General features: G+C 38.9%; 2 protein-coding genes and 1 long non-coding RNA gene across 9 annotated transcripts in view; 1 reads left to right on the forward strand and 2 right to left on the reverse strand.

Annotated features, from left to right (window-relative positions):
• tjp2a (tight junction protein 2a (zona occludens 2)) overlaps positions 1-1,824 on the reverse strand; it is a 39,147-nt gene extending 37,323 nt beyond the window's left edge. For both annotated transcript variants that reach the window (XM_071466859.1, XM_071466858.1), the window contains exon 1: positions 1,690-1,824. The gene's annotated coding sequence lies outside the window, so the exon portion shown is untranslated. The remainder of the gene's footprint in view (positions 1-1,689) is intronic.
• Positions 1,819-4,347, forward strand: LOC139611883 (uncharacterized). The gene is made up of 3 exons (XR_011686373.1): positions 1,819-2,023; positions 2,734-2,843; positions 4,209-4,347. It is a non-coding gene; the product is annotated as an uncharacterized lncRNA (long non-coding RNA).
• pip5k1ba (phosphatidylinositol-4-phosphate 5-kinase, type I, beta a) lies at positions 3,549-19,042 on the reverse strand. 6 transcript variants are annotated; one of them, XM_071466869.1, is made up of 16 exons: positions 18,841-19,042; positions 15,566-15,611; positions 15,397-15,468; positions 14,145-14,275; positions 13,246-13,363; positions 12,980-13,132; positions 11,967-12,263; positions 9,725-9,909; positions 9,067-9,147; positions 8,762-8,810; positions 8,483-8,567; positions 8,255-8,395; positions 8,046-8,136; positions 6,563-6,659; positions 5,672-5,741; positions 3,549-4,649 (listed from the first exon to the last, which is right to left on the reverse strand). In XM_071466869.1, the coding sequence occupies exons 3-16, from the start codon at positions 15,466-15,468 to the stop codon at positions 4,633-4,635; spliced, it is 1,587 nt and encodes a 528-aa protein (XP_071322970.1). In that variant the 5' UTR covers positions 15,566-15,611; positions 18,841-19,042; the 3' UTR covers positions 3,549-4,632. The 6 variants fall into 6 exon arrangements, with proteins under 6 accessions (XP_071322970.1, XP_071322972.1, XP_071322971.1 ...); XM_071466871.1 differs by lacking the exon at positions 18,841-19,042 and adding an exon at positions 15,829-16,505; XM_071466870.1 differs by lacking the exon at positions 18,841-19,042 and adding an exon at positions 15,825-16,505.
• Positions 19,043-19,724: the final 682 nt, after the last annotated feature.

Here is a 19,724-nt window from a genome sequence, read left to right on the forward strand (position 1 = left end):
CCAAATCACAGAACCAAACCTTTCTATTAGTGGGGGACATGTGCTGCCTGATGAACAACAGCCCCCACCAGAAGGCTTTTTGTCATGGAAGACATTTTAACATTAAAAAAAATAATAAAGGATGGCTGCATGCCTTTTAGCTGCTGCAGTCTAAGGTTACTGGTATTGTGCTGCTGACTCATGTAATAGTTTACTGGGACAATCGGAAGGAGCCATTGTTAATGTTATTTGTAAAAACTATGCATTTCCTACTATGACAAATCTAAATGTGTGCTGTGAAAGAGGACTGTTGAGGAGAAGCTTTAATCACAGTCATTCTGACCCTCATACTTGAAAATACAGTGTAACGGTTAAATGAATATCACCACGCCTCGTGCTAACATTGCACAACATAATGTGACACATCTTACCTTTATCAAAAACTCCAACTCCTGCCGCTGTGATATAGAACTTGATCATATTGCAATTTTGATTATATTTAGATTAATTTTGTCCATCTAATTTACACTCAGTTGCCGGTTTATTAGGAACACCTAAAACTAATGAGTCTAATACAAGACCTCATGAAGGTTATATTGTTCAGTTATAGTTTAAACTGTTTTAGAGAGGTGTTGATTCACCGATGGTCATTGTGAAGGCTGCAGTTGGCGAAACTGTTGAGTTGCACTGTGATATATTTAGCGTTTCTATTATTTTGTCCATCCTGTTTATATCAAAGAGGTTAGGCTAAATACCAGCACCACAAAATACAGTGCGTCCCACAAAATGACCACACAGTTGAACTGAGAACTGAACTTTATAACCGTCATGAAGGAAGGACTTATTGCATTATATCAGACTCTGTTCGTTTTAGCTAGGTGTACCTAATAAACTGCCAACTGAGTGTATATTGGGTCAAGGTGGACTAAATATTAGAAATAGACTGCTCAGCATAAATTAGTAGACTTCAAACTTCAGACTTCAAAATTCAACAGCACCACAAAATGCCCCCAAACTTACCTTAAAGTTAATCCAATGCAGCACTTTATAACCTGAACTTTATAACCTTCATGAGGATGCGAGCCTATTTACTTAACATAATAAGCATGCATTGTTTTAGGAGTGTCTACCTACTAAGCTGTCAGCTGAGTCAGTAAGCAGCAACGCTTAATGTCTGACATGTAGTGGAGTAAGGCAGCTACAATATCAGCCTGTGAAACATAATGGAGGGAAGACAACCTCATCAGAAAAGTGTATTTAGTCATTTCAGAAATATCAAACCTTAAGTTACAGTTAGTTTTGGTTTATCAAAATAAATACTTTCACACATCTGTAAAGTAAATGTGGCTGTTAAAAATACTAGTTCCTGTCCAGTGGAAACACACACACACACACACACACACACACACACACACACACACACACACACACACACACAGAATACACAATAGCTTGTGTGTGTACAGAGCAGACACTGCAGCAGCAACAGGCCTGAACACACTGTTCATTACATTCAGCGTTGGCCTGACAAGAAACTATCAAATAAAAGTGGAAATGACCGAGTCCTAACTGTGAGACAACGCTGAAACGCCGTGCAGCCGTTAAAGCGCGGACGTCTGTAGACAGTACAATGTCCTGATATGGCAGTGACCGAAACGAGACTCGGTGAAAACACGTCGACGTTCAGGGCGAAAGACGGGATCAACTCACCAGGTGACCCTCCGTCTGCTTCCTGCTGTAAAGACCGCGGCAGGATGATGGAGGTGGAGGCGGATGAGAAGGACGAAGAGGCTGGCGACGGCGAGGGTTTTACCGAGCGGGATTTTTGGTGAGTATTTTGATTTCACCAGGTCCGCATCAAGCTATTTCCTGGTTCTCGCAGGTATATGGGCGTGGCTTGGAATCTGCAGGTGTGCTGCGCGCAGGCCGCTGCAGCTCCCTCCTCTGGCTGCGGAGGCGGTGTCGCTCCTCAGTCACTCCTGTAACCTTGATGTGACACGATGGACAAATGAAACAGGCGGAAAGGAAGAGCTGACCAAAAAAGGTGATGACTGTCAGAGTTTCGCTTCAAATTCGGCGCATAGGTTTACTATTTCACCACGGACTGATGAGACATGATATATGATCTATCTGTTATTAATCTCACCAATGAACAGATGACTAATATATTACATATCGTTTCAATTCTTTTAAAATTTCCTTCTAAAGAATATATGAAATGCAGGTTACTGTCCTGACCTCAGTTTTTTCTTTTCCGCATATGGAGGACTACATGTGTCATGAAAATGTTTGTAAAGCATTCTATTCATTTATAATTGGACAATAAAAACAAGGAATAATAAAACTTTTACAAGTTAAAAAATGTATTTATTGATCAATTGGTGAATTAGTTATTTAATCAGGTGATATTTAAATGGACAAAAAGGCTTAGAATGTAATAACCATTAATGAGGTGACATTGAAAAGAGGGTTATGAAAAAAGAAAAAACGTGTATATGACGTGTATTTTACATGTGATTTCTTACATTTTACATGTGAAATGCCATCTGATGCTGATATTTTTCTAACAAATCCCTCTGCAGACCAATGCAATTACTGACTGATAGTGACAGCAACATTCATTAACCTGGTGGTTCCACCTCTGCTCACACTTGTTCTACTGTTTGCTACTAGTCATGCGGTACATGTACATGGTATAAATGCAATAGTGGGGCTATGATTTTAATTCTGGTCTGACTGGTTGATCCTGTTCAGGTTAAGACCCTCTGGCATGTCTGATGTGAGAAAACAACAAGGCTTATCAAAAGCTGTTTACCCTCTGCAATCTGCCATTGTCAGAATGAAACTTGACTCAGTGCTGAGAGGTGAGTAAACACAGATTCAATCCTCACAACAGCCGCTATGTCATCTGATGAATTTAGGTAAAAACAAAGGTACCTAGTGATATTCCTCTGTAATGTAACGAAATATGTTATGTGTCTTCCCGAAACACAGTATATGACAGTATCATTGCTGTGCCCCCTTGTGTTTAAGTGAAATATGACAGTTGATGTGGATGTCAGCTGTCTTTACTGACTGGTTGTGCCAGGGCAATGACAGCGTGCTTACACAGAAAATTTAGGCCTTCTAGTTGAATTTACTAATATATTCCACATATTTTTAATTTCTTAGTCCACTTCTCCCCTTCCTTATTTGTACTGAAGATCCCTTTCCCAAGAGGCTTAATCATGTAGCTTATTAAATAGGGATCATGCTTTTTATTATTATTACTACAAATGGCTGGAATGGCAATAATTTCTTGATTGGCCTGATAATAACAGGAGCTGAAAGGACGGCTCTTGTTTCACCTATATTTACTTCATTTATTTATTTTACAAGGGAAGTGTGTACACATATATTTTCCCTTTACCAAAAATCATGTAATTTGTGACTGTAATTTAATATACTGTATATACTGCAGTAAGTTATTGCATTATGAAATAATAATAATAATAATGATAATAATAATAAGAAGAAGAAGAAGAAGAAGAATTATTATTTTGATGAAAGGATACAAGGGTCAATGTAAGTACATTAAATATTAGTTTATTTCATAGATACAAGTTAAAAGTATTGCTATAATACAGTTGTAGGCCTATAAATCACATCAAAGCACACATTTTAAAACTTTTTAAGGCATGTGGACAAAAAGAAGACAGTTGACATGATGGTCATTATTTACCTGCGGGATTCAGAGTTTACAACAGTTTAAAACAGTTTTATTAAATCCCAGTAAAACACAGAATGTACATTCTCTAGACAAATGAAACAAGAATACATGAAAAGTCAAGACCTGAAAACTGTTTGAAAAATATGCGACGATAGCATTTATTCAATTATGGCATCGTATTGCTATCGTACCTCTGAGAGTATTATGTCATTATAACGTGAAACTGGGCAAATAGTTTTTGTCCTGGTGGCAGCAGATTCTGCATATTTGAATAGAAATACACAGAGAAGAGATACATTTAAATTAATGAATGTGTATCAGAATATTGATAGATTGTTTCATGCAAATTTGGATTTTTTAAAATGAATCACTTGTTTGTGAGGTCTGTCTGGCACTTTTCATTCAGATACATGAAACCGGATGGATCTTAGAACACATCTCTATATAAATATATGATCTGAAAATAACAGGTTTTTTTTTTCTGTAACAGATGAAGTAACAAGACAGTTTGTTTCCTCAGGGATCCAGCCGCTGAGAAATTTGAACATTGACACAGAAAATCAGACGTCCAAGAAGAGAGGACAACCTGAAACTCAATTTGTTTGTTAGCACTGTTGTTAAGTTAGCAGCAAAGTGTACAAGAACAGGAGAAGAGGCAGCATGATAGTGTTTTATATGAACACAGGGGTTCACTGATCCTAACACACACACACATAAACACACTAATCATGTGTGTTAGCTGACTGTTTCCATATCTGTTACTGATGGCATGTTAAGTTTGACTTGCACAGGAAAGTCAGAGAGGCACAGAGTGAGGCTCACTGTGGAGAAACTGACAGCAACCTGTAGTCTGTGTCGTGTTTACATCGTTGTGAGGTCCTGATGTCTTGATGCAGTGGGCTTCGGAGGTCAAAGGTCAGAAGCAGAGGCTGGAGAGGACCCCATCACTCAGCTCCCCTCACTAGAAAAAAAAAAGAAAAAGAAAAATATTATTTTTTTTACATTTGGGGAACAAAGGAAATAATGCTATGTTGACAGGTGAAGCAAGTAAAACTTGAACATTTGCAATCTGGTGGTGGTGGTGTGGGAGGGTGGGGGTCTATTGTTATTTTGTCTAGTGGAAATTCAAATTTAAACAATCTTTATACAGTCTTGTATAAATTTGAATTTGTGTAATTTAAAGGACCAGATCACTGTTTTTTTTCATAATGTAGCAGCAAAGACACTGTTTCGATCCTTTAAATAACAATAAAATCAAGGGGTAAATAACACCCTTCCCCTTAAAGTCACGCCTTAATGTTATTTCAAGGTTGAATGTTAAAACAGCCAGGAGCATACAGATCATCAGCAAATGTGTTAGGAAGACAAGTGGAGGCTGGCAGATAAATTCAAAGCTTAGATCTAACTGTTTACGGTCACTATAGTTTATGAATCCTTCTGTTTTCTGTCAGAGGCTTTGAGATTAGATTAACGCCGATGTCTGGATGCTTCCCACAGAGCAGAACTGCTTAATGTGGGCTGAAGAACAGCTCCATATAAGCCTGAATGAGGATTTTGTGCTTATGTAAGAGAGGTTCTGTAGAAAAGGGAACTCATGAAGGTCTCTCAGGCTGACACATGTAAGGTCTGAGAGAGGACATACAGGATGCCAGGGACCTCTAGGACCCAAGTGCCACCACCACCAAGGAAGACAGGTACAAGAAGATGGAAGAAACTGCATGCTGGGAGAGTGGCAATCGATGAGCAGGAAGATGTGAGCATTTGGTAAATAGTAAGGTCTCTTGAATAAAGGTCAGTTTGTTATGCACATGATTCACTTGTTTCTACAGTGGTTCAGGATGAGGCAAGTCTGAGTCGTCAGAAGGACCCGTGTGTCTTTTGTTAATGACACAATCCAGAGGTGAAGCTGACATCACCCAATGAAACAGTGTCCATATCCACAAAAGAAGATTAATAAAAAAAAAGTTGTCATTTGCTGCTTACAGTTTATGGATGCTTGGACACAAACGATTGAGCAACTCCAGCTGAGTCGCCTGGGTGAGACTGTGTGATGCTGAAAATGCAGAGACACCCAGTGACCCCTGAATTCATCACGCATGATGTTCCCAAATACACGAAAAAACATGAAAATACAAAAAACTTGCACAGGTGTGAGAATGTAGTTGTAATTTTACCAGAAAGAAAGTAATAGCATAAAAAAGGCTTCACAGTGTGGAAAAAGGTAGAGTAAGTAAACAGAGCTAAGCTAACAGGCACTGCCTCATATTTAACTCACAGATGCGAGAGTGGTATTAATCTTCTCGTCTAACTCTCAGCAAGAAAGCAAACATGTCTGACTAGCTCCTGAAAGAGAGCGTGGAAGTGCTTCACAAGCTTTGAAGACTCCTCTCAGAAAGCTGAGTGTGAGTCCACATTTCACCAGAGTTGTGTCATGTTGAGTTGAATTAAAGAGATGCTGCAGTCTTCAGTCATTATTATAGTGACGCTATGATTATGGTTTCATATTAATTTAACATTATTATTATTAAATAACATATTCCAGTTTTGGTAGAAATGCTGGTGACAGTAATATTAATACTGAAAATAAATCCATCGAATCTAGATCTAATAAGTCTAACAGTCAGCAGATTTCTGATGAGTGGGATTATAAAAGGCTGGTGACATTTATCTACATTTTTCTTGGGGCTGAGAGCCACATGAGTGAGAAAGTCAGACAACATTAAAAGACGGACTAACACCTTGTTTCTTCCCTTATTTCATGGGATTTACTGATAGATGAGATAAATATAGGATAATACCAGCCCCATCCTTTAAGACCTTGGAATTGATTTTTTTTTTTTTTTGCAGATTGTGTTGGTATGAAATACGTCATACCAAGTAGACGTCCAGTTCAGACTCTGAATGGGTTCTGCTGAGGGACGGCAGAGGATCGTCCAGAGCGATTGTTGAACTGGAGGCTCGTCGCTCCTCGCTGCAACATAAAAAATATACTAGTAAATAGTACTGATGTATATGAGTACATTGTATTAATGTTTTCTGCTTGTAGCCCAGATTTTGATGATATTCACTCAGGATTGACTTTTTACTCATAAATTCAACACACCCTCCAAACAAATAGCAAATAACTATATGACAAAATTATGACCAATGTTTTTTATTTCCTACCTCCATGGATAAGGTGTGGTTAATTTTGAACAACTAAAAAAAGGCTGACAGTTGTAGGGGACAGATTGCTAACAGCAGTCAGAAATGTTGTATGACCTACCATCCACCCTGACCTCCTCCCAAAGAGGATCTATGGCACTGCGGCAGTTAGTAACAGTCACACTACTTCCTCATTTACATCTGAGAGACCAGTCACACACTCAAATTCCCTTAATACATGTATTTTCATCCTGTTGGTCAGTCAGTCCCCCACTTTTAACCAGACTGAACTATATCATCTATTTGATGGATTGCCATCACATTCCGTACAGACATTCATGATGCCCAGAGCATGAATCCTAATCCTTTGGTAAGACTTTGGTGAACCCCAAAGTTTTCCTCTGGCACCTGTAGTGGTTCTGCAAAACTAACATGTCCCCATGTCCCCTGTCATGTTTTCTCTTTTCCAATCAGTTTTAAAGCCTTTCCTGTTTTATTTTTGTGTCACTTACCTTTTCCTCTTGATTCATCCCCAATTCCTGCCTTTGTGTGTTTCCTGCCACTGGGATTGTCTGCCATGCTCCTGATTTGTTGTACCTGTGTCTCATTGTCCCCCCTCTCATAGTGTATTTAGGCCCAATTCAAATGTCCACCTTCATGGACTCAGAGACTTTGAGGCGCCTTCCTGCTAACTCCACGAGGGGTTAGGGCTGTGCCACTGTAAAAAATTCTAAATCAAAAGACCAGAAGTGTTGTTGGGGTTCAGGCATCAGTCTAAGCGGGGACATTGGGACTGGGCCTTAGTCTCTGTGCCTCTCTCCCTCTGTTCGTCTTCTTTCTCCGTGACAAAGGTTACAGCCTGTCATGTGTTTTTCGTGTGACGTCTTCGTCCTCGCTGTCTATGAAATATGTATGCATGTATGTATCTATGTAAAAACCTTGAATTTTTTGGACCCTGATTTTGCATTTGAGTCCATGCTTTGTGGTCACCAGCTTTTACAACAACAGTCCCTTCAGGCTTTATATCTAGTGGTAATTAAACACATTAAACACACTGAAATTAGCATTTATCTCAGCATTTATTTACTCTCTTTATATTTATACTCCTCAGTTCATCTCTGTGGGTGTGAAGTAATTAGATAATGCTATACATTCCAGGAAAGCTCACTTAAGGATACAGGGCTTAGATCTGAGAGCTGCACACAAACACTACCTGTTTTCAAGATCCTCTTCATCATTTCGGGTGGACTCAAAAGAAACAGCAGCTCTTGGAAGAATGTCTGGTTGTTTGGATGAACTATAAACTGTTGGAACAAGAGGTTCATCAATCAGTGAATCAAATATAAAAACGAAAAAATAAAGCTTCTAATAAAAAAAGACTGAAAAATGTTGTCTTAAATGTGTGTAATCTGTTGAGCTTACAGTTTCCATCCAGGTTGTCCATGCTCTGGGCCTTCTTCTCCTCCTGCTTCTCCTCCTTCAGTGGAGACAGAAACTCCTGAGAGGCCGACTTTGCTGCATAGAAGGAACTCTTCTTCCTCTTTGAAGATGCTCCTCTTAAAGCTGAGAGACAGAGACAGAGAGAAGTACAATAAAAAGCTCCCCGATCAGGATACAGGATACAGGAGTTATGTTGGTTGATGAACTTACGATGAATCTTTTTAAACACAGTGGAGCCCATGAACTTCAGAAATCTGTCTGCATAAAAACTGGGCCTGTGAACCGACACCGTGTCCTGAAAATCAAAGAAAGCTGTTAGATACACACACACACTCAAAACACACACACACACCCACACACACACCCACACACACACACACATCCATGCACACACTTTCACAAGGCCTCACATTAACTTGCACAGATACATATCAGAGGGGGTTGGACATAAAAGTCTGCAGATACACAGGAGGAAGTGAAGTAACATACCCCATCATGCACAAGAGCTTTCCACGAGTGCTCCACTTTCTTAATGAACCTGAAAATACCAATGTTTACAATGTTCAGTGACAATAACCATAAAAACAACACTGTATGTAAAATAAAATCAGTGAATACATTTAAAGAAGTAAAACTTAATCGACGGTGAAACAAAGAGATTAAATACTGAAGCAGGAGATAAAAAATCCTGTCAGATGGAATATGACAGGTAGAATAATAAAAGGTAAAAATTTGTGATTCAATTTATAGTTTTAATTTTGTGAGTGTGTGTGAGTGTTACACTGTGAGCTCACCTGTAGGACTGGAGGATGTCGATGATTCCTAAAAAGATGAGCATGTTCTCATCTTTATGTTTTGCAGGAATTCCACCCAATCTAAAAAAAAAAAAAGTTTTAATGAATTTTACAGTTTTTAATAAAACACAGTTACTTTGTAATTTCCTACAGTTTGGTAAAACATTTAAACCTGTCAAAGTTTTAAACAGTTGCCATAGTGACAACAGCAGTAGAACTGTTCCCTGGTTTGATGATCCCTTATCACATCAAACTATTGTGCAAAGCTTCACATTGGAAAGAGTTTGTGTATGAATAAAAAGCAGAGGAAGAGACTTCTAAAATAAAATAAAAAGAGCAGGATAGAGAAGTAAGAGAAACACAGACTGACCTCACACAACCTTTAACAGTAAAAGGTTTTGAGAGTGTTTTAGTATATTAAAGGAAACACCTTGAATTTGTTAGAAAGCCATTTGACTTGTCTGAAAGTGTGTAAACTAATCCTTTTGCACATAAATCAAAACATCTCTGGTGATGACTGGCTCTCAGGTAGCTACAAAAACAACTCTAACACGGACTCAAGCTGCAAAAAATTAGATGTTGAAACTGCATTTTTGACATATTATAAGCTGCACAAACCCTAAACAGACAGACAGTGTTAACAAAGACAGAAACAGACGTGTCGTCATCAGCCACAGGTTCGGGGTCCTTCACGTTCCCTTGGATGGACTCGAGGGCCGTGGAGTAGAGGACTTTCTGTCCCTTCCTGCTGTCACATCGGTTTCCTCTGTTCAGCGGCTTACGGTCCAAAACATGAATCCCCAGCAGGAGACTGTAGTCCATGATCTTAAAGCTCTCCAACACCTGGCGAGAGGCAGAAACTGGGTGTAAACAAACAATATAAGAAGGAATTAAATTGAAAGATCAATTTAAAAAAAGGTAGGGATGTGAAAGTATTACACAGGAGGACAAGACTGTGTCCTCGTTTGGAGGCTGAAGTTGGAATACGAGTTGAGAAAAAAATCGTAAAGGCTCCTCCACATATAGATTAAAAATGCAGCTTTTATACTGAGAAAGAAAACAGTGCACGTGTTATATTCACTCCCATTTAAAGTTCACAAAGAGAAACTAAAATGTGTTAAAAGATTGAATGTGTTTTCTTTATATTACTCCAGCTGTCTCACCACAGTAATATCAAGCAGTTTTTTATGCATAGCAACATTTTTTTAGTAATAAAATACTATAATGACTCTTCATGGTTAGATTTAGTATGTATTCATTGGTTATAAGGTTCAATCTGGCTTTCAGGTCTGAAGATGTGTCCTCTAAAGATCCTGTGCCTAATCTGAGACACAGCTTTGCAACCATGACCTCTGACCTCCATGTAATACCGTGTAAGACACAAGAGATTTTCCCTGTGGAGGTAATGGTGCACTTTTTTAAACCACCCATCATAAACTTTTCTTACACAAGCTTTAAATTGTCCTGTTCAACATCAACACAGGCTCCAGTAAAAGGGACTAAACCTGGATTTACAAACCAAAAGTACGGTGCAACATAAGCCCCAATCCCTCTGACCACGCTCTGATATCATGAAGTAACTCCTGTAAACAAAGAGGCCTTTACTTTCCACTGTGTTATGTAACACACTTACTGAGGTCACATACTGAGCCCCGATAAGAGCACTTTACACACAGACAGGCCAGTTTGTGCTCTAGAGTCCAGCTGCTCAGCCTGATTGCACCAGTCAGGTGCTTCGCTCTGCTGGGGGCTAATCCTCCATCAAGTGGCTGCTATTGTTTCACATTAATGAAATAACAGACAGGCACTAATGAAGTCATCATAAGAGCTCCAGACTGAATGAAGGGGGCTTGTCACGGTTGCATAATGATATCCAAGCAGTGGGGCTGTGTGGTGATCACCGGCTGAATTCAATTCTGGCTGTGACGAAGAAAGATTTAAACCCACTGTGAGTGGTCTTAGTGTGGGAATGATAAGTTGATTACGTGAATGGACAACCAAAAAATTTTGTGATTTATCACTTAAGTTATTTGATTCCAAACATTCTCTTGTTCCAGTATTTTAAATGTGAGTTTTTTCTCTGTTTTTCTCTGTTTTATATAATGGAAAGTAAATATCTTAACCAGCTGCTGTAGCTTCATGTTTATCGTAGGGACCTGAGAGGACTGCGGATCATTTAACCGTCAGCAACAATTGCTTCAAATTTTGGGAAAGATAGGGTTTTCTCTCTCTCTTTTTACAGTACATTAATCATGATTATTATTTATTTATGTATGTGTTGTTTGGGTTATTTCACCCATCTGCCATCCAGAGTGAGTGTGTTGGGCTCTAGAAGGGGCAAATAAAGGCCCTTTGTCAGGCAGTTAATGAATGGTGACGTACATGGATAAACAAGAGCAGCATGTTTGTGTGTTATGTTAAAAGAAACTATGTCTAATATTATTGATGTATGCGAGAGCTGATGTTTGATCCAACCTCCAGTGCTGGGGGAAAATAAAAATAAATGGGGAAAGCCTATTTCTCTAAAACTCAATTCAATTTAATTCAAGCAATTTAAACCCTTTTAATCTTACTAAGCCCACAATTTTTGGTTTAGTAACATCCTCAGGACAAAGTTGACATTTTCTGTTCCTAATACGACTTTAAGAAATCATCCAGGTCATTAGCTGTTAGGCTATATTGTTTGTTTTATCCAACTGGCTGTGTTTAAGTCATTGTTAGTGTCTAAAATGTTGAAATATCTACTGAGATCGTGCTTGTGAAATAAAATGGAGAAGTAAAAATGTCAAAACTTTCCAGCAATGACAAATATATGTAATTTTGCTTAGTAGAACAGCCATCCTAATACCAACGTCATGGTCCATTGTGTTAATAGATATAAGATCTTTATGTGGACACACCCGACAGTCCCTCTGCAGAGTCTTCATCAGGGCGTTGTAGGTGTCCGGGTCAAAGTGCAGGCCCTCGTGCATCTCCTGGAAGTCCAGGTCTTTGAACGTGGGCGAGGATTTGATGCGCTCTTTGCGTGAGGCACGGCGTTTGTACGAAGAACCTTTCAGGTCATACTTGTAGTGCATCTTCATGGCTCGCGGCAGCACGTTGTTCATCACCACCACGCGGATGGTGACACCGCTGCACTGGATGCAGTAAAGACCGTAGAACTTGGGCAGCAAGGTCCTTGGGTTCTGATTCAGATTCTACAGTAACAAAGACAAATATTTCTGAGCTGAGTCTCAGACACTTGTTATCACGTCAGGAGAAATCTGAATTCTTGGCGTACTTATCAGGGTTATTAACATGGATTGGAGGTGTGATTAAGTGCATTAAAACGGCTTAAAGTAAAAATGATTAAATCCAAGCCCTGTGAAACTGGGAGACTTCAAGAAGTAACCCCAAATAACCTCACATGTTGATGTGTTCTCAGATATGTTGCCACATCCTGATGTTTCTCAGGAGGCTGAGCATCATGATGATGTTTATCAGACTTCTGAGAAATCCACTTGTAAATGAGCTAGAGAAAAAACTGAGGAGTAAAAAAACTTTTTACTGGAAGTTTATCAAGAGACTCTACTACTACTTTTGGGAGTTTCACTTAAAGGTCCCCTGTGGAGTTTTTCACTACTGGTATGTTTTTTGAGTTTGTCCCCATCTGGATTTGTTTTGTGCACAAGGACATATATGCACATGTGCGGGCATGTGGGCAACACAAGACTTATTCCTACTCCCAGTTTCATGCTATTCAGCCAATTGGTGATACACACAGTGAGTTTTGATGAGAAATACTGAATATAAACATAACTTTGTTTGTTTACAAAGGGCACCTTTAAGTCAAAAATGTCACTGTCAGTTTGATAAATATGGATCTTGGTGTACATGTAGACATAGGGAGTTTGTGTTTGTGGGAGCAGCTCACCATGTAGTAACCAGGCAGCAGCTTCTGCAGGAACTCTGCCTCTTTATGCTGCACCGTCTTAATGATGAACTCATCGTCGCTGGTGAGGTAGAACCATGAACTACTGGCGCCGGGGTTGGATAGTTCGATCAGAGGCTCATTGCAGATGGAGTACTGAAATTCAGAATGATGCGATACTTTCAGTTGTGCAGTTAACTCAGTGGAAACTTCCAGCACACCGTGTTGATGATATGAATGCGACTGCCTTTGAGAGTCTCCTTACTCACCAGATAGTCATCTGGTTTGATGCCAAACAGCTCTCTGAAGTAGCGGAAGGCCAGCGGGGCGTACGTCTTCAGCCGGAAATCTGGGTAGTGATGTGCTGGAGTCAGGTTGCTGCCCTCACTACAGAACAAACAGAATGTGTTTAAGTTATTAAGTGAAAAAAAAAGTTAATATACAATAACACAAAAATAGCTACTTTCTACACTTTGACATGTCACAGTGGGAAAAGCAATAAAACACTAAATAATTAAATGAATGAAGGCTGAATTCCATTTAGCTGCTTCAGTTTCAGGGCCCTGGTGTTGTTCATGCAGGCTCACTGTCACACTGTCAGGGCTCACTGGGACACGTGATTAGAACAGAGCCAAAGCTATGACAAGTCAAAATGTCTGCTGAGAAAAATGCCTACTGCTGCAATGTGTGGTTTTCTACTAAACCAGAAATATTCAGGTTGTACACTTCCTACAGTGACTTCCCCTTCTTCTTAACATTAATACTAACCTTTATTCTGGCACATATTTTTCAGTATTAAAGCTATGTTGAATATAACACTTTATTATTCTGGGTCCCATAGTTTTCTAGTTATTTATTTATACATTTTTTTATTTTGTTAAGGTAAACTGCAGTTTCTGGTCATATTAGGTATGATTTATAAAGGTTTGTATGGTTTACTCCTTGATGGGCTGGAAAAGTAACTGCACACTTTCAATGCTTTGGAGCAAGCAAAAATTACATTCCTCTACATTGGGGGTGAATGCAGAGAAATGTTTAATAACATATGAAAAAGACACATCTGTAATTTTGGCAAACTAAGCCTTTTAAATGTATGACTGCTGAGTGCACTTTGAACATGAGCATTAGCCAAATGTCAAAAATAAAAAGTGTATAAACCAGTGCGTGCCTGGGCAGGAAGACGCTCTCCACCACAGAGAAGTCCTGCATGAGAACATCTCTGTCTGGTTTGGAGCTGAGGTTTCCTACAGCGTAACTGATGCCCAGCTGGATGGCTCCTTTCAGGATGGCTGCAGTAGGCTAACGACACATAACAGGGAAGAAGAAAGACCATATTTGTTTAAAGAAAAGATCATTTTTTCATCAACTGTCATTTTAAAATTAAAATTTTATATGTTTGATGTTTTGGTTTTGATCAAAGACCTGACTTTTCCACCAGCTTCAGCTCAACTTCATATTTAGTACTGGTTAGGCAACGCTAACATTGTACCTATATTATACTTACTACCTGGTGAACATGATCACGTTAGCTTTATCACTGTGAGTATGTTAACATGCTAACATTAGCATTTAGCTCAGAGAATTGCTGTACCTTGGTGCAGCCTCACAGAGCTGCTAGCATGGGGGTAGACTCTTAGTTAAACTTAATCTCACATCTAACAGACACACAAGCCAAACAGCAAACAGAATCGTCATGGTCATCGAGGAAGTAAGCATGTTTTTGACATGAAAGTATTTCCCCCTCATTTTTGGGTCTGAGGCTTAAACAATAAAATGATCTTTCACGTAGGCATATTAAATGTACAGTAATAGAAGCCAATCTGTGATCAGCTGAGAAGTAGCACAGCACACACAGACTTGTCCAGACACGTGACACATCACACTGCCTCACTGCACACGACGAGATAACGTCAGCGTAAGATTTCAGGTTCATCAGGTGAGAATATGCGGAAATGTGTTGGCATGTTGGTCTGGCAACAACAACAACAACAACAGCTAATTTTAGCCACAGTGATGGTGTTGCTCTTTGTTTTACCTTAACTGAAATGTCATTCTTTTTTATGATCCATGGGTCCTTTAAACTTTAATTGCTGACGGATAAACAAGGACATCAAAGATTTAACATTCTTGGAAAGGAACATTGTTTTCCTGTCTTAAGTCTTATAGCACTGCAATGAATAAAAAATCCTCCTCAATGGGGAAAAAAACTAATACAAGCTCCACATTATGATATCAAATTAATATTTTAAGCTAATTTTGACCTTGTAGCCTACAACTGAAAGGTTAAGAATTATGCTGTGGCACATTTGTTTTTAGAGTCCAGCCTAATAAACTGAAGTCTGCTGGGTCTAACCTTTGTCCAAACATGGGATGTTTAAGGTCTGAAAAGAAACTGATGATAAATATTGATGTCCACTTACCTTTTTATTATCCTTTGACACTTTAGAGGTTTTGGTTCCTGATCCTGCACTGTCAGTGGTGGTGGTTGACATCTTTTGGAAAGAGAGAACTTGATTAGAGGGAAGCTCTGGTAAATGTGAGTTCCTTTTTCCCCCACTCAATAATGAACAACCAGACGCAGGGATTTACCTTGAATGGGCTTTACCGAAACTGCATATTTTCAGGTACAGCGCTCCTGCAGTTGAGGTAAAGGAAAGAGGAGTTACACAGTCTGTGGCATTTGCATGAAGGTCAATGCAAAGCACCTGTCAGCTGGTGAAAAACTGCACAACTGTGAACAATTATCCAAGTTGCTTTAGTGTTTCAGGACGTAAAGCAACCTCCTCTACTCTCACACAGCTAAACAACTTCAAGAGTTTGTCTGATTCAAATCCTCGATATGACTTACAGACCCGAACAAGGTGCAGACCTGTCTGTCTGAGGTGCTGCTGAGCTCTGAAGGACCACCAGTGTTTTTGTGAGTCTTTAACTCCAGAATCCTTCACAACAAAACCTTTGATCCCAATTAAGAGGGATTGGAAAACCATTACGTACCAAATCCCCGTTTTATAACAGTACACTGAGGAGACTCAGCTCTTTCTCGCATACATGTGTGAGACTCAGGCCCTCGACAAAGGACACAGTGACGACCAGAACAGAAACAATAAGTAACTCATTAAGGAGAAGGGGACTGTGGTGAAATAACTGTGATACACTTACTGTCTGCCAAATATGGACGAAAGTTAAAATCAAATCTCCTTTAACAGTATTGATTGAATCAGCATAATCCACATTTTCACATTATGTACATTTAAACATAAATCAAACACTGCTACAATGACGGGTGGTAATTTGCAGCATTTGTCAGCTACAGGAGGTTTGGCAATCAGGTCTATGGAGGCCAAAACTGCAGCATTGTTGAAACTAGAGGGGATATTCTCAGTGGCAATTCTAGAGTTCATTGGGATCCTTGGCAAAAAATTGCCAGCAGCCCCCTCCTGTTAGTGTTCATCGCCAATATGTAATACATAACCTGACATCAACAAAAAAAGTGCAAAATTTAAACATTATTTTGGATTCCAAATTTTTATGTTAGTAAAACTTTCAAAAGAAGAAAGAAAGTGAAAAACCTTGTAATTTTCAAAATATAAATATAGAAACCAAAAACAAACAAACAAACAAAAAAACTCAAATAAATAACTAAATACCTTCAGCATTGGCACATGAAAGTATTTAGTATTTAGAAAGTATTTAGTGGCTTCCAAATTTCAATTTGGAAGCCACTAAATATTGCCACTAAATATTGTTTTGACAATATTGTGGCAATTATCAGGCCGCAGGGGCCCCCTAAAAGCCAGTATCCTGTCTTTCCTGTTCACAAGCTGAGCCTCTGGATATTCTAAATTATGACTGACTGTAGCTATATGAAAAAATATTTGGGAAAAAAACATCTTTCAGTGTCTTGAGTGAAGCTGCAAAATCAAGCAGAACCCCTACCAGATAAGCCCCCGTTTATTTTAAGCATTGCCTCAGGATGTGGTCTTGTGGTCTGACTCATGGAGAAAGAAACTGTTTGTCAAGGATCTACCTCACAGTTTGTTTGCATATTTGAATTTGAGCCTGAAGAGATCAAGAGACTTGCTAAAGATTATTCCTGTTCAAGCCTTAGTAATTAGTGGTCTGAATAGTGAATGGGGTTAATTATGTCTACACAGAGCCTTCGACGGTTCGTTTCAGGTTTCCTCCGCAGCACTTTACATATTGAAAACACACTGAGTGATGTAACAGCACAACGTGGCTGAAAACATGTTGGATTAAGTATTTGTAAATACACCAGTTTGTGTTCTGTGCACTTAGAGGGATTTGATGGACGGCCTTCCATTCACAACAATAACAAACATAAATTATAAATCTGCCTAATTGCTGATCAGTGAAACTGAAAATCAATCAAATTAATAATAAATAAAATTCAAAAATCTGGGATAATCGTCATGACTACAGCAGGACATAAACATACACACAGGATCCTACATAAACCAATACTTTTCATGTGTTTAATATGTTATACTCTATACTTCAATATATTTAATGATCAATTATTCTAAACTACATGATACAAAGTTTTGTTTAAATCAGAAAAGCAGAAGCTGTTGGTTGGCACTTTGGACCCAAAGATCATTTCTACAGTAATTAAATACTTTGATACTTCACTTCATAAAGTATTGATTACAAAGGTTTTGATACAGTTACATGTTTCTTTCAGGCATAAACATGTACTTCTGATTTTTATGTTCTTCAAATGACAGCTGCAGATATATCTGTACATGTATTTCAAAGATTAGCTCTTTATTATGTACAAGTTTAAAATGAAAACTAAACATGAAAATACAATCATCTCATTTTACATTCAGGACTTTTATCTATAAACAGGACTTACAGCCTTAAGCCTGGATGTTCTAAGGTACTAAATGCTTATGTCAGCATGCTAACATGCTCACAATGCATATATATATATATATAAATATATAAAACACCAGATGAAAAGTTATGATATAATTAAGTTATTTCCATTTATTCTGAGGAGAAACATGAATACTTACCAAATTTACCAAATACCAAATTTAATGTCAATACATCCATTAGTTGTTGAGACATGAAACTCAAAACCACAAATGTTGAGGGCATCACCAAAGGCCACCACAGTAGGACGTAACATCTGAGGACCATGAATGTTTGTGCAAAGTTTGGAGATATTTCACAGGATAAGTAAGAAGTGTACTGATGCTACTGGAGGAAAGGTCAGATCATAAGAAATGCTACTATAGTCCAACCTCAGTGGAGACCAGCGTCCCTCATTTTAATGTACACTTAATAAAGTAATACTGTCAATGGTGGAATAGACATAAGAAACATCTCAGTGTAATACAAAACATGTAAACAACAACGCAAGCTGCAGCCTCCAAAATGACTCAACACAAACTGAAGATTAGAACCTTCATGCAGGTACAGTAGGATTTACTGCAGGCCTGTTCTGTACTTGAGGCTCAGGTGAAAAAACCTGCGCACTCTCACATGCACACTGCTGCTGCTCTTTTGCATACATGTAAACGATGAGAGCCCCATCCAGCTCACTGCCGACATTTTACTTTCTTTCTCTGACTGAAGAGAAGGGAAGTGGAGTTAATTTCCTCTTGTGATACCATCATCAGCTCCTCTTCCCCCTGAGCGACACACAAATGGCCTAGAGGCTTCGTAACACCACTATTGTTCCTCACAACAGGAGATGACTGACAACAAACCTGTAGCTGAGAGCTACTGATGAAGAAACAGACATAAAACTTGGCTCCATCCTCCCTCAAGAACAAAGCTGACAGGAAGAGCAGCATAGTTTGTTCAGCAGGAATGAGCGCTGCCTTCCCTCTTACCTCAACAGACATGGTCGTGTACAGATGGTGGTGAATGGAGGTCAGTGAGACACCGGTGACAGGCAGCTGCTGTGTGATAGAAACTCTCTGGCAGACTGGCTCACCGTGAGATGAGAAGAAGTGCTGCAGCGACTGTAGAGCATCCTCACCACTTCCTCCCACTCTCTATCTCTGTTTGTGTACATCTCTCTCTCTCTCTCTCTCTCTCCCTCTCTCTCTCTCTCTCTCTCTCTCTCTCTCTCCCTCTCTCTCTCTCTCCCCGCCTACCTGTTGTATTATTCCACAGGCCAATGAGTCAGACTAAGTTATAGTTGTTTGTACTGCAGTTGTATTTTCATATTCAAACTTTTGAATAACACACGTTTACATTTTTATTTTGTTTTTGATTTCATTTTGTTCTGTTGTTTTATTTTAATGTCTTTACATTACATTTACATTATTAAGATGATAATGTTGATTTTAATGTAAATTAATTTACTTTAACTATAATATGAATAAAGTTTTTTATAATGATGACAATACTGACTAGTTAGTAGATGTTTTTCCACACACGTTATAATTTATAACTGTTTTGGAGGGTAGTTTATACCTTTAAAGGATGGAGGACAATAAATAAAGATGACAGGAAATGAGGCGACAGAGAGAGCTGGGAAATGACATCAACAAATTTCCCCAACTGGATGTGCATGTAAGATGGACCACAATTACGGTTGGACGATACAGCAATAAAATGACTCACAGGCAGGTTTGGCATGTGTAACAGATGAGGCCTTTCATTCATCCCTCTTCAGGAGCAAGCATCGCCCAGCATCAGACCAGCAACACACAAGTTGTTAAAATGGTGCCTTTTTATACTGTGTATCGGCTAATGAGTCAGGAGACTC

Source organism: Trachinotus anak, unplaced genomic scaffold, assembly GCF_046630095.1.
Source record: "Trachinotus anak isolate AG129_WGS33_773 ecotype Australia unplaced genomic scaffold, CSIRO_AGI_Tana_v1 ptg000028l, whole genome shotgun sequence".
In the NCBI taxonomy this organism is placed as follows: Eukaryota; Metazoa; Chordata; class Actinopteri; order Carangiformes; family Carangidae; genus Trachinotus; species Trachinotus anak.